Source organism: Narcine bancroftii, chromosome 13 (genome assembly GCF_036971445.1).
Source record: "Narcine bancroftii isolate sNarBan1 chromosome 13, sNarBan1.hap1, whole genome shotgun sequence".
NCBI classification, from domain to species: domain Eukaryota; kingdom Metazoa; phylum Chordata; class Chondrichthyes; order Torpediniformes; family Narcinidae; genus Narcine; species Narcine bancroftii.
The window spans coordinates 78,288,488-78,304,137 of record NC_091481.1 but is presented as its reverse complement, the minus strand read 5'-3'; the positions used below and the strand labels follow the sequence as shown (position 1 = coordinate 78,304,137).

At 44.3% G+C, this 15,650-nt stretch overlaps 1 protein-coding gene across 2 annotated transcripts in view; it reads right to left on the bottom strand.

Moving 5' to 3' along the window:
- Positions 1–3,015: 3,015 nt before the first annotated feature.
- LOC138748163 (alpha-actinin-1-like) overlaps positions 3,016–15,650 on the bottom strand; it is a 118,134-nt gene continuing 105,499 nt past the window's right edge. For both annotated transcript variants that reach the window (XM_069907932.1, XM_069907931.1), the window contains exons 19-21: positions 8,588–8,668; positions 6,511–6,669; positions 3,016–5,179 (exon numbers count right to left, since the gene is read on the bottom strand). In XM_069907932.1, coding sequence (XP_069764033.1) covers positions 5,021–5,179; positions 6,511–6,669; positions 8,588–8,668 — 399 coding nt within the window. In that variant the 3' untranslated portion in view covers positions 3,016–5,020. The remainder of the gene's footprint in view (positions 5,180–6,510; positions 6,670–8,587; positions 8,669–15,650) is intronic.

Below are 15,650 nucleotides of genomic sequence, written 5' to 3'. Positions count from 1 at the left end.
TCCCTATTGTTAGAAAGAACATTTCCTCTGGCCTACAATATTATAAACAAAGATTATGCCGGGAAATCCACTGATGCAGCACAATGACCAAGCTTGGTCGGTAAGGAAATCATTAACACAAGAGCCAAGAACTGTCTGGATTTCATTCACAATGAAAATGTAGACAGGAAGAGAATCTACTTCCAAGGGTATATTCAGAGTGTTCTTACCCCCCCCCCAGCCAGCAGAGATAAGGGAATGGCTGCCACACACAGCAATGCCACAAGAGGGAGCAGGAGCCCAACAATGACAGAGTGGCATGCAGTGGCAGCGAAGTGCCTTTTACTCCATGTGGATGCTGTGTGACCTGCTGAGTTTCTCCAGCACTTTTGTGGCCCGTGCAGAGGTGTGGCCATGATTAATAGAACGAAAAGGGGCGGCATAGAGGTTAGCGCAATGCCTTTCTGGCACCAGCGATCAGGTCCGGGCTGTCTTGTTAGGAGTTTGTATATGCTCCCTGTGTCAGCGTGAGCCCCCCCCCACCCCCCACCCCCCACCCCCAGGGCTCCGGCTTCCTCCCGCTGCAGGTTAATTGGGTGCAAATTGGAGCACACAGACTCGTGGGCCGAAATGGGCTGTTACTGTGCTGCATGTTTAAATTTATAATTTTAAAAACCTGCTGCAAGTCATCCAGGGGGAGGAGTACAGACCCACAGGCAAAAGGATATGGATTGGAGAACAGGAGAAAGGTAAGAGTTGATTGGGGGTGAAGATGATGGCTCTGTGAATGCAGAGATGGGTCCGTATCCTCCCCCTGCCGTTCTCTTCAGCCTTTTAATTCAGGCACCTGCTTGTTTCTTACTCGTACCCAAAATGTTGGTTATATACTGGATCTTTACCTCTTATGGACGCTGCAAGATCAGCTGAGTTCCTCCAGCATTTCTGTTTTAACTATTGCCATTGTGTCTGCAGCCTTTTGTGTTTCACCCCAGCCTCTCAAAATTCAAAAGGTCTTGTCTGGTACTTAGACCATCTGTTTTCTACCACCAAAAGGCACCACAGCGAAGTGTTGCAATTGTCCACTGCATCAGGCCACAGTCCAGCTTCGCCGAGCACCTTTGCTCCGTCCGCACCAGGGACAGAGCCCTCCCAGTGGCCAACCCTTTCAAGTTCTGTGACACACTCACACGTCTGTCCATGGCCTCCGTCCGCACCAGAGACAGAGCCCTCCCAGTAGCCAACCCTTTCAAGTTCTGTGTCACACTCCCATACTCACACGTTTGTCCATGGCCTGGTTTTCTATCTGGGATCTCTCCAACTGGAAGGCATTAATACCAACTTCTCTGGTTTCTGCTAACCTGCTCTCCTTACCCCCCCCCCCCTTTACCCAGCCATCCCTCCTCCCCTTGATCACAGTTGTCCCGTCCCTCCCTTCTCCACCCATCACCTCCTGCCTTTGTGACCACACCTCCCCCCCACCTTACTCTTCAGTCTAGATACCTGCTGACATTTTCCCATACCTTGAAGCAAGCCCGAAACATCGGTTATGTATTTTCACCTTTGCCACATAGAGGACACTGCTCGACTTGATGAGTTTCTCCAGCATTGTTATGCATTTATTGTGTTCAACTGCAGTGACTGTATTTTCATGCTTTACTTCTGTTATGAAGATGTTTTAATCGTCAGTGACCACAGGGTCTTGGATAAACTAAGAGAGAGGTTTCCCTCATACATCATGCAGATTTAATACAGGGTCAGAATTACTAAAGTTAGAAATTCCCTCTCTTCCTGGCTCAAAGAATAGAATGGAGACACAAATTAACACGGCCAGGCTTCTATTCCTAGGATGGTGTCTGAGATATGCTGGTGTGTTGAAGAACTTGGGAGATTTGAACCTTTACTGCCATTTCACATTTGATGAAACTGCCATGCCCACCAACAGTTTGCAACCATTTTGGCCCCTCCAATACCGTCCCTTCCTATCTTGTAAAGGCCCAAGCTAAATGATAGGGATCTGAGCAGGCCATGGACAATGGCCCATTGCAATCGCAAAGTGCCCTCAAGAGGGAAAGTGACCAAATCTTAAACTTTGCACTGAGTGTTCTTGGAGTTAGGGAAGAGAGGAAAGATCTTCAAAACGAGGTGAACTTTTCTTCTGGATGACAAGAGAAAGGCGCAAAGACCTGCCAAATGCACGGATGAAATAAAAATAATGGGTTATGTGGTTGGGAGACCACCTTGACAGCAGACCAGCAAAGGGCTCAGTGGTTGAAGGATCTCCATGGGCTGGGGGGGGGGTGGGGGGGTGGGGAGACACGAAGACCTGCAGACTGGTTCATAGGAACCAAGTATCAGAGCCAGTAACTGAGAGGGCGCTGAGGGCGAGAAGGGCCTGGGGTGCCGAAGATTTTGTCAAGAGGTTCGGACCTGGAGCTTGGGCTGCAGGAGAAACCTCGGACACTCAGCAGTGGTGAATGTGTAGAACTCTCAGTAAAAAAAGGAATACATTCAGTTGTAAACAACAACAAAAATCAAGGATGAAACTGTTCACCATCTTGACAAAAATGTTTGCTTTGGAAAGTGTGTGGGCGCATGCTCTTAAATGTGCCCGACATGTTCTGCACTCAAGAAACCCGATTTTAATGAGATATTCCAGAGGCCATGAAAAGTGGCAAATTCCAGGTGGTGGCCCAATGAAAACATTTACATCAGAATTGCTCACTAGATTCCAAATTCAACTACGTTGTGTCCAGGAGCAGGCTTTCTGGAGCAGGAAAAGAAAACTGAACAACCTGTAAAGTCCAACTTTAAAATAAAGAGACTGGGAGGTTTTTCTTTCTCAAAAATAATGATGATTTATTTCGTCTAATAAGGACAAGGTAGCAGAGACCCATCGAAAACCCCCTTAGTTCAAATGTAGAAAAGGTAGCCCTCACGAAACATAGTTGACAATCATGGCAAGTAGGCGACAGTGGGGAAGAAAATTGGTCACAAGATTTCTAATATTCCAGAAAAACTCATTTCTCCTTTGGAATGTTTTCTTCAGAGAATATTCAATTTATTTCCTCTTAAAAATCAAGTAGTAATTACAGTCCATGAGAATTTCAGACGATATATATATGTAATAGCAAGTCCCCGTATTAACGCAAATAGCAAAAGCCCTCCAACACCACCAAGAACTGCAGGTATACTCTCAAGGCCAGCCTATATCTCAGCAACAATAGTTTAATGTCTAGGTCTCAGGAGCGAGGGGAAATCAAAATTTAAAACAAACCCCACAAAAAGCTCCTATTTCCATCTCAACCCACTCCCCCCCCTCCCAAGACTTCTTTCTGCAAAAAAAACAGTACCTTCACAGAAAAAGCCCAGCTTTGTTTTTTTTTATTTAAAAAGGCAGTCATTCAATTAAAGATCACTGCAGTATGTACATAGAGATTAAATATGGAGAGATAAATATTTTTCCTACCTCAAAAATAATCTACTTTGCTCATGGCATAACTCTTAAATGGGGGAAACCTTCTCTCCTGACGCGGAATTTTAATTGAGAAGTGACACAATTAGGCCACCACAGTTGCACCAGAGCTTCAAGCACTGGGCTTTACAACTCCAGTGTAGTCCCAGTTCATCTCCATGTTAATTACAGCATTTAAAACCCTCTGCCAATTAACAGCCAAATCTTGCACGTTTCTGGTAGGCTCGTCTCAAGCTTCTACCCTATTCATTCTTGCGCATGCAGCTTGTGTTCCCATTTATTTTCATCATAATTCAGGATTAAAAACTGTGGATTTGGTCAAAATATTAGTAACGTTTTACTCATCTCCCTTGCTTTTCCATAATTCAGATTTCCCCCGGGAGAAATCTGTGTAACATGATATAGGGTTCACTGGGGTATTAATGGATAAAGGAGGGCAGAAGACCACCATTATTGACTTATTCTATTCAGAAAATAGTAAATAATGTGGTATCACAACACTCCAGATCCTGCCTCAATCCCTGTTACACTTCAGTACTGCCTTGTCTGCTCTTCATGAGTTCACTACGCAACAGTAAAGCCAAAACATGATTTTAATAAAAGCTATTCATCATAAATAACTGGCAATTCTCCTGGAACAGCAAGTCACCCTTAGGCTCTCCCAACGCTCTGGTCCCACGGTTTATTCAGAAGGCCATCGGAAACTCGCGTTCCTGTCTTAATACCAACCGCCAGCATTCCCTGCATTTTAAAAGGACTGTCTAAACGACACTCCTGAAGCCTAACTAAGATCCTGAAAACAGCAAGAGGAGAATGGGCTCCAAGGGTACACCAAATTAAAGAGAAAAGAATCGTAGAATAAACCAGCCATGATATTTAGTAAAACACTGCCAGGTACCCCACCCACCTTTAAAGCATATACCGCACAGTAGAACTAAATACCTTGTTGATAAAAAATACATTTGTGCTATTCATACGTGACCCATCTGGTGCAAATTATTCTACATATATATATATTGGCTGCAAAAAGAAAATTAATTAAAGTAGCACATCATTATAACACCTCAAATTGGAGTGAGCATTGAGTGGGGGGTGGGGGGAGTGAAAACAGGAGTATTAAATATTTGTAATACAAAAAAATTTGTTTTACAGTATCATGTACATTTGGGGGGGGAAAAAGTGGAGCCAGTTTCCTATGGAATTTTTAGGATTGAACATCAGAACCTCCAAATTTCCATGAGACCAATTCGAATAGTTCCAGCGGCGCTTAGCAGTTGATGTACTCCAAGAGGTGGAACTATGCAGATTGTACGGAAAAGTCTGCAGTTTTGCACCCCGATATAGAAACAAAATGGAAATTTGCATAGATTTAAGATCAATGAAAAGTCATAATATAAGACACAACGGAATGCACAGCAAAAAAAGGTTCCTTGATAAGTGTATATGTCAACTCCAAAACACTGCTTTATAGCACTGGCACGTGCAGGTGGTGGAGAGGATGTGCCTGCATGCTCCAGGGGAGTAAGGAAAGAGTGGGCTGGCTATGGGAGAGAAAAAATGCTGCTGGGATTACAGATCACTTTCACCGTACAGAGCTGTGGAGAAAGACATGTAATCCAGGGCACCAGACACTGCATCAGATCCTCTGTATGGAGCCATCCGGGCAATACAGTACTCAGCTTGATCTGCAGGAAGCTCACGGCGTAGTTCTTCTGCGGTGATGTAACTCTGAAAGAAAAGTCGGAACTGGTCAGACTCTTCAGCAGGTGGGAGTGGTGACAGCCACTGCCCTTGGATTTCACACCCTGCTCTGCCAGTGTTTCCTAGACCTCTTCTCGACTGCAACAGCAGAATGTACCCATTCGTTCCCCTTTGCCGTAGTAGCAGTCTCTCACCTAAAAAATCTGCTGCAGAGGCTAATCTCCCGAACCTGCAGCCTTGTCAACGAAGATGACAGCTGACGTTTGGAAAGGACATCACTGCCCAAATCACACGCTGTCCTGATTTAGAAATTTCTTCCATCATTGAACCCAAATCCTGCTTAAAACCCCACTTAATGGCAAAGCAGAAGTGCCTTCAGTAGGTTCCATCATGGCAGCTAGTGGAGGGGCGAGTTGGACTGACCTCACTGGCAATTCCCATATTACACAGAGGCTTGATCCTCCAAATGATCGGTTACCGCACATACCGGGGTATAGAATGATCCTCGAAATGTCACCTTAAAATTGGGTCTTATACGCTGGGCCTAAAATCCAAACCTTGACATCAAAGTCTCAACATCACTGCCATCTTCCCACTGGCTCCGCTGCAATCTGGCGCATGCCCTCCTAGCGATGAATGAAATCTCTGCGTTCCCCCGCAGGGTCCATCCACCCAGTCCAACAGCTGTCGGCTCTGTACCGGCTTTAAACTTTTATAGGGTAATTTGGTCTTAAAATATTGTGATTTGCTTTTAACAGCATCCATTGGTCAGCCAAAAGTGCCAGATTTGGGGAGTTGTCTTATAACAAAGAGTACCACTCAAAACCTACATTTTAGATGGAAATTTTGGCTCATCCTATACACTGGCATAAACGATAGCTAAAACAGAGCACAGACTTGTCTTTGTGGCTCTACTAATCATTCAACTGATCCCCATCAAAGCCTATTCCAAAAGATGAAGACATCTGACAACATACAGGCCAGGACCTGCCCTGTGAATGCTTTTAATCAAAAGCAAGGTCTTGTACTTTGCTTGAAGATTGTATCTGGTCTCCAAGGCAACAGGCAATAAATTACTGTATTAATTCACTGGCATGAGACTTACTAACAGAGTGGAATCCCAATTTTACAAAAGATTAGCATTCTACTTCGAAAACCTGTTTGGTTGTCACATACAGCTTGTCTGTAAAGGTTTATGGATAATTTTAACAACTTTCTGTAAAGAAATAACATTCAGTATTTGGTATAAACTTCAACTATATTTCACAGAAAAGAAATTGCCATCATTAACACTGTATTAACTTAAAAATGCTCTCGTTGTAGCAATTTTTCTTGCAACTTTAAGTATAATTGTTTACCTTATCTCCAGCCAAAATCTTGAATGAGGCCATGACTTGTTCAGCTGTATCAGTGTCTGTTGTCTCCTGCGACATGAAGTCAATGAAGGCTTGGAATGATACCTCCTCAGCGTTGTTAGGGGCCACGACGCCCATTATCCGTGCAAACTCCGCCTCACCCTGCGAGAAACAGTAATAAAGTAAAAACTCAAACTAAGGTCTAGGCTGCTCCTCCTTTCAGGCCAACCCCACTGTTCAAAACAACCGTGGCTGATCTAAGCACCATCCTCTGCGAGAAGAAATTTCTAGATACACCTCATTTTTACATAACTAGTCCATTGTGTAGTTACATCTCCTTGTTCAAGTCCCTCCCACTAGTAAAAAAAAAGCCCCTTAGGGGCTTCAAGGTTAACTTGTATTCTTCTGAACGCCAAAGGCCTAGACTATTTAGTCTCCCTCGGTAGGACAACCTTCCCATTCTAGGAACAAAATCTATGCACTGCAAGGAGGTCCATTGTAAAATAATTTCCTTGCCAATTTACTCCAATGACCAATTCTTGCACTTTGGGAACAGCTATGCTAGTCAAGTTTCATGTGTGGACAGCCGCAGCACAGCTGGCTCATTAGGGATGCAGTTGCACTGAGGCAACTTGTGACGTTCCTGCCAGCTGAGATACCCACACTGCTGCCAACTTTCAATGAAAAGTCACGTCAAACGTTAGGAAGAGCAGGCAGCCCTGGATCGGTCACTGCAACAGAGGGAAAATTTATCCTTTTCTAAATTCTCACCATAATTTATAGTTGGGTTGAGATCAGAAAGAATAATTCTGTGGAAAGTCAGTGCTGTTTAACAGTCAACCTACCGAAGGGGAAGGAAGTCCCTAGTCTTGCCAAATTGTCCCTGCTTGTAGCATCCACATACAAAATTTCTGGAGCAACTCTTCCTTTAGCCAAATTGGAGAGAGCCCCATGGATGACATCAGGTTACGATGAAAAGCAGGAATCGACTGGAGCCTCTCTCCCCCACCCCTCCAAATTGTCACGCCATTATCTTAGGAGTATTTTTTGCCTTCATGTTAAAAACTCTGTATGGTTAATTTATCCCCCTTCATTTAAAATTAATTCTATTTTGGAATTGCCCCATGATTCCAACTTTTTTTTTTTAAATATTGATTGCCACATTAACATGTTCTTCAATATGGTAGCCAGAGCCAAAACCTGACACTTGGAGCTAAAACTACTGTTTTCCCAAAATATTATGGGAAAACTGAGCTTATGTGGTGAAAGCAAAGATTACTAAGACTTTGGGCAAAAAAAAATGTAACCTCAATCATTCAGCAATTGAAGGTTTGATAATTACACCATTTTGAGATGTTTGGATTTTCTGCTGGGTTCACCTTTTTCAACCTTAAATCTCCCCGAATGCCACCCCACTCTGCCTCAATTCATTTCAAAATGAGAAGCTGCACTATGTTTAAGTGTCAAGCAGAAACCTGCAGAGATCTACCTCGTATTTAACAGAACAAATCAATCAGGAAACGCTGTGAAAAAGGATCCAACTAGTTCTAGTTTCCTGATGTACTCATGTCAGTTGAAGTTACAAATTATTGCCCAATTCACCACAAATGCTGAAAACCTACTTATGTAAGTGACAATATCGTGACTTATAAAGCAAAAGACTAAATCTACAAAAGATTTACTAAAATGCAAGAACGCTTACAGGTCCAACCCCTGGTATTTCTGGCTGAAGATGTGAAGGAAGAGGAACCGTACCAGACTGTAGCCCGTAGAGATAAGTAGAGCTCGGAAATCATCAACGTCCATCAGCCCCGTTCGCTTCTACTCCAACAGGAGTGAGCATGAGAAAATACACGCACACAGGGGGCATAGTACCATGAACAAGGGTTTACACGTCAGACAAGACAGGTACAGAACCAAACCCAAAGAGGGGAGGAGAAAATTAATACAAAACCAAAAGAGGTTAGGGTAATTAAGAAAGGAAAACGGGAAGAGGCCAGAACACAAAATCCAGGAGAGAAGTGGAGAAAAAAAATACATAGTTAGCTATTTATTTACTTTAATTCATTCAAATCAATACCTGCTGGTCATTTCCAACATCGTAGCCCAAGCTGATAAGGCAGGCTTTAAACTCTTCAGGTCCCAGTTTCCCGCTATGGTCCTATACGAAGTCACGGTGCAGACCACAGCATGCAGGTAACATGATATGCAGACACAGTGGGAGTTGATTGGCAGGTGGGGAAGGGAGGACAACAAAGGGAGAGAGGGCAGCACAGTGGTGTAGGTGATTCAGCACAGCATGCACCATGCACGAAACATGCAGATGGAGAGAAGGAAAAATAAGTTAGACAAAAACCAATGAAAAACATTTAAACAAAATAAAAATGCAAATGAAATCATGAATTTTTAAACTTCTCAGATGCAAAACAGTACTAATAAATTACACGCTAGGAAAATTGACAAAAATAATCTTAGTGTATCAAAGTTGGTTTTGTCACATCTGGCTTTTGGAAGTTAACAATCTCAATCATCAACAAGAATTTAATAGATTTCCAATTTTGTAACTTGATCTGTCATTTTCCCAGGTGGTCCTTCCAATCAATTGCAAGTAAAATCACACAAGTCTGATTAAATTGTTTACTAGAGTGTCAAATTGTACTTGTAGAATTGGGCACCAATGCTCCGGAGCGTAAAGCCTACAAAAAATTGTGGACACAGCCTAGGACATCACAGGCAAAACGCTCCCCACCATCGAGAACATCTACGGGGAACGCTGCCGTCGGAGAGCAGCAGCGATCATCAAGGATCCACGCCACCCAGCCCACGCTCTGTTCTCACTGCTGCCATCAGGAAAGAGGTGTAGGTGCCACAAGGCTCACACCCCCTAGGTTCAGGAACAGCTGCTCCCCCTCCATCAGACCCCTCAACAACAAACTCAATCAGGGACTCATTTACGGACTCTTGCTTGTGCACTTTATTGATTTTCTCCCTTCTGTATTGCAGTTGTTAACATTATTTGTTTACATGTCTGATTTGTACGGTTTTTTTGGTCTACCAGTAAGTGGTAATTCTGCCTTGCCTACAGGAAAAAAAACATACATGTGATATCATGTATGTTCTATGATAATCAATCTGACTTAAATTTGAGAAAGTATCTAAAAATTAATGTGACCAAAATTTAAAAATTAGAAGCCTTGAAACAGAAGTGAAAACAAAATTCTGGAGAAACTCAGCATAAAGTGTCCTTTATGTAGCAAAGGCAGAAATACAAAACTGACATTTTGGGCTTTGTCCCTTCATCAAAGTATGAGAGAATGCCAGCGTGTCAGAACGAAAGTGTGGTGTGTGGGGGGGGGGCAGGGCAAGAGATGATAGGTGAAGAAAGGAGGGTGGGGAAAGCAGCACTGGGATGGGGGGGGGAGAAAAGAGAAGGCAGGGCTGTATAGGTGTAAGAATTGGAAAGGCAGGAAATGGGGAGGGGACAAAAAGGAAAGGTTTAATGGAAACCAGAGAAGTCAATGTTCATGACATCTGGCTGGAAGGTGCCCAAATGGAAAGTAAGCTGCTGTTCCTTCAGTCTGTGGGTGGTCAGGGTGAAACAGTAGACAAGGTCATGGACAGACATGTGAGCGTGGAGGTGACCTGGAATTGAAATGGTTGGCCACTGGGAGGTCACTGTGGTTGTGAACAGAGCGGAGGTGCTGAGCAAAGTGATCTCCCAGTCTGCAACTGGTTTCTCTGATGTAGAGGATGCCACAAAGGGTGCACCGGTTGCAGTAAAATAAGTCCTCAGGATGTACAAGTGTTACTTCACATGAAAGGCCTGTTTGGGGCCCTGGATCTTGGTGAGGAGGAGGCGTGGGCGCACGTGTTGCATTTCCCGTGGCCACAGGGGAAGGTGCCGAAGATGTGATGGGTGGTGAGGGATGAGTGCATGAGGGAATCGCGGAGGGAGCAGTCTCTGCGGAAGGCCAAGAGAGGAAGAGTGGGAAAGATGTGAATGGTGGTGAGATCCTGTAGTAAGTACTGAAAATTCCAGCCGATGATGTGTTGGATGTGGAGGCTGGTGGCGATGAGGGGGGGGGGGGATTCTATATTTGTTGTGTCCGTAACAGAGGGGGCCAGGGCAGATGAGCAGGAAATGGAGGCGATGCAGGTGAGAGCTGAGTTGATAGTGGAGGGGAACCCACAACCGTGGAAGAATGCAGACTTTCAGAAGCTCCAGAAGACCTCATCTTAGGAACAGGTGCAGTGGAGACCGAGAAATTGAAAAAAGGGAATGGAATCCTTGCAGGGGGATAGGGTGTGAGGAGGTGTAGTCCAGGTAGTTGGAAGGTTTATAGTATATGTCAGTGGAAAGTTTGTGTCCCGAGATGGAGACAGAGAGATCCAGGAAGGGTAGAGTGTTATCGGAGATGGACCAAGTGAGTTTGAGGTCGGGGTGGAAGTTGGATGTGAAGTAGATGAAGGTGACAAGCTCATCATGGGTGCATGAGGCAGCCCCGATATAGTCATCCATAACCAGAGGAAGAGTTGGGGAGATGGATGGGGGGTCTTGCCTGTGTAGGCTTGCAGCATGGATTGCTCCACAAAGGCTACAAACAGGGAGGCATAGCTGGGACCCTTGCAGGTACCCATGACTACTTCTTTAATTTGGAGGAGGTGAGATGAGTTGAAAGAGAAGTTATTGAGAGCAAGGACAAGTTCTGCCAGGCAGAGGAGGGTGGTGGTAGAGGGTGACCGGTCGGGTCTTTGGTCCAGGAAGAAGCAAAGTGCTTTCAGACCTTCTGAGTGGGGGATAGAGGTATATAGGGATTGAGCATTCATCGTGAAGACGAGGCAGTCTGGTTCGGGGAAATCTGAAGCTGTTGTGGAGATGGAGGGCATGTGAGGTGTTGCAGATGAATGTGAGGAGCGATTGGACCAGGCTAAAAAAGGATAGAGTCAAGATAGGATGAAATGAGTTCAGAGGGGTAGGAGCAGGCAGAAACAATGGGCCTACCCAGATGGTTAGGTTTGTGTATCTTGGGTAGGAGATAGAAAGAGGAAGTGTGGAGGTGGAAGAGAATGAAGTTGGTAGCCATGGAGGGGAGGTGGCCAGAGGTGATGAGGTTGGAGATGGTTTTGGAGACAATGGCTTGATGTTTTGTGGTGGGATCCTGTGGGAGGTGTCAATAGGAGGAGGTATCTGAGAGCTGTCGATTGGCCTTGGCAAGATCTTTCAAATATAACCTTAATCTTTCAAATATACACCTTCTCCTTGAACACATCACACTCAGGAGCAGATAATTCCTGAGATTCACCACCCCCACCCCCCCCAGAGAAGACAATTCTATGCTCACATTTTATAAAGACTCCTCCTCCTCCCCCCCCCCTTATTTTGTAGGGATGTCCCTTGATCACATCTCCCCACTAATAAAAGAAAATCCATCTCAACATCTATCCTGTTAAGCCCCCTCGAGATAATGTACACTTGCAAATTATGAACATAATGATACATAAGGATCCAAGAATATTTTTTATTTGGAGATACTTATGAAAAGGATATAAAACTGAAATTGGACAAATACCAAGAATTTTTTTTGTGCAATAGCAACTGCAAAATAATGTATAGCAATACCATTGAAAGATAACAGAGAAGTGATATTATGGGATAATGAGATGTCAAATTATGTAAAAAAATTACGTATAGTTTAATGAATCGAGTTGAAAATTTTTTATAGTATTTGGAAACCATAGATGGATTTTATGGATAATTTTCCGTCCACCTCTTCTACCTTATCCACTCCTCTTAATTAGTAATTTTTAAATAACACGCAAGGATTGTCTATGCTAACATTATTGTATACTAAATGGTAGGTGTTTCTTTCATTTCCTTTTCTACTTTTGGGTGGGAGGGGGATGGGAGAAAAATATAAAAGTATTTTTTGACATTGGCTGTGGATATTTAATTAATGCTTTATTCATTTTTCTCCTGTAATGATGCAAACAATTTAACAAAATTTTTAATATATAATACCATAATACATTCTAAACTCCAAGGATTTCAGACCACTGTCCTCTCTCGACAGGACAATGTTCTCCTCCCAGATACATGCAACTCAAAAGCAATATTTTCAATATTCCTTTCTGTCCTGTCATAATATACTAATATGAAAACAAGTCTGTAAAATCTACAAGATCAACTATAACTTTCTGGCAAAATTTTTGGAACAATTATCGGGCACAACACTTGGATTTGTGACATTTTGAGGGGAACTAGGTAAGTGAACTCGTGCTGTTCTGCTACATTTTGAGAGCAGAGAAAAACTAAGCTGCTGCTTGTCGATGAAAGTAGACTATATTCAAACTTCCAACTTTTCTAAAATCAGGCTTTCCATCTGCAATGGCTCTGATAAGAATTCAAATAAACAAATTAATAGTGACTAAAATGTCCAGCCCTGCTGGTCAAGCTCTGTTGGCACGTTGTCTTGACATAAAAGTTGGCCAAACAGAAAACAAACAGTAAGAGAGAGCTTCAAGATGAAGTTACCGTAACGATTGGGAAAATGTGCAATGATATTTCAATATATTGTGCAATAAACCTGATTAACCACACTGGAATTAAATATTATGCAATTTTTATACCGACACAAAACCTTCCTTTGTTTAGATCACACAAGATCGTTTCGAACTAGATAATATGAAATTAGAAAATCAAACAGGTTCCCTTTAGACCTTGCACAGACGTGCTGGAGAAACTCAGCAGGTCACTCAGCATCAATAGAAAGTAAAGGGTAAACAGTATTTAAGGCCTAGGCCCTTGGTCAACGCGTGAGCAAAAAAGCTGGCAGGTGCCTGAATAAAAAGGTCGGGGTGGGTGGGGGGGAGAGAAGAGGAGCACAGACCAATATGCAAGAGGTCATAGGTGGATATGGGTGGGAGGGCAGAACAGAAAACAGCTGAGATGATGGGGGAGGGGTTAGCTCTCTGAATCGAGAGAGAAGGGGGTGGGGAGCTGGAGGAGAGGGGACAGAGGGATAGGGAAAGAGAGAGAGCCAGACAGGGAGGGACCTACATCATCTTCTCCATGCGATCCATCCTCATCTCTCTTTCACAAGCGTAATTCATGTATAAGAAATAGGAGCAGGAGTTGACCATCTGGTCCATGAAGCCTGTTCTGCCATTCAATAAGATCATGGGTTATGTGATGATGGGCTCATCTTCACGTACCTGCCTTTTTCCCCTCATATCCCTTAATTCCCCTGCAAAAATCTATCTAACCTCGTTGTAAATATATTTACTGAAGTTGCCTCCATTGTTTCAATGAGCCGAGAACTCCATAGATTCCCCACTCTCTTGGGAAAAGCAGTTCCTCCTCATCTCCATCCTAAATTGGCGACCCAAAATCTTGAGACTATGACCCCTAGTTCTAGTCTCCAACCAGTGAAAATCTTATCTACTGTATGCCTTTCAAATTTTTTATACGTTTTGATAAGATTCCCTCATTCTTCTGAATTCCAGTGAGTGCAAGATGACTCAATCTCCCCTCAGAGCCTATCCCCCTCAGAACTGCCTCCAAAGCCTTCCTTAAGAGAGCAGAACTGCATGCAATACTCCAGATGCAGCCTCATCGATACCCTGTACAGTTGCCACAGTTCTTCAATATCCTGCTCCAACTGCAAACCAACCTTTTGTGATTCATGCACAAGCCCTCCCAAGTCCTTCTACACTGCAGCGTGCTGCAACGGCTCGCCATTTAAATAATAATCTGATCTTCCCTTATTCCTTCCAAAGTGAGTCTCATATCTGCCAACATTGTACTCTATCTGCCAGACCCCCGCCCACTCACTTCACCTCCCTATATATATATCTCTGCACAATTTGCTTTTTCACTCCATTTAGCATCACCAGCTAACTTCTAACTATACGCTGCCTCCTATTCCAGATCGTTAATGGACTTCATGAAGGCCCAGCGCTGACCCTTGCAGCACACTGCTCACCACTGAAGGCCAACCAGAAAAACCCATGTATCCCAACTCTCTGCTTTCTATTGATTAACCAATCCTCTATCCATGCTATCACCCTAAACCCCCCCCACCCTATGTTGTCTTTTATGTGGCACCTTATCAAATGCCTTCTGGAAATCCAAGAACATTAATCTGCTCTCCATTTACTATGCTCATTATATCAGTAAGTTTGTCAAACAGGACCTGCCTTTACTAAATTCATGCTGATGTATCCATTTCATTCCAGATACCTCGGTACTTCTCTTTTAATGATACACAGATGCACCCTACCCTGGGATGCACTCCATCACGACCAGCGAATTTGCATATCTTAAGGCCCACAAATTCGCTCAGCGCTTCCTTTTTAGTGATAGCTTATTGTATCCAGGTCTTCACTTCACAGAGCATCCATAAATTCTTTTTTTTTTGGGCGTGGTAGACATGTCCTCCACCATGTGAAGATCGACAAAATAGTCATTCAAAGCCTCGGTTACCCTTTTGCCCTCCTACCCATAACCTCTTGCCTGTGCTCCTCCCCCTGCTCCTTCTTCCCTCCTCTTCTCCCCCTGCTCCTTCTTCCCTCCTCTTCTCCCCTGCTCCTTCTTCCCTCCTCTTCTCCCCCTGCTCCTTCTTCCCTCCTCTTCTCCCCCTGCTCCTTCTTCCCTCCTCTTCTCCCCCTGCTCCTTCTTCCCTCCTCTTCTCCCCTGCTCCTCCTTCCCTCCTCTTCTCCCCCTGCTCCTTCTTCCCTCTTCTTCTCCCCCTGCTCCTTCTTCCCTCCTCTTCTCCCCTGCTCCTTCTTCCCTCTTCTTCTCCCCCTGCTCCTTCTTCCCTCCTCTTCTCCCCTACTCCTTCTTCCCTCTTCTTCTCCCCCTGCTCCTTCCCTCCTCTTCTCCCCTGCTCCTTCTTTCCTCTTCTCCCCCTGCTCCTTCTTCCCTCCTCTTCTCCCCCTGCTCCTTCTTCCCTCCTCTTCTCCCCCTGCTCCTTCTTCCCTCCTCTTCTCCCCCTGCTCCTTCTTCCCTCCTCTTCTCCCCCTGCTCCTTCTTCCCTCCTCTTCTCCCCCTGCTCCTTCTTCCCTCCTCTTCTCCCCTGCTCCTTCTTCCCTCCTCTTCTCCCCTGCTCCTTCTTCCCTCCTCTTCTCCCCTGCTCCTTCTTCCC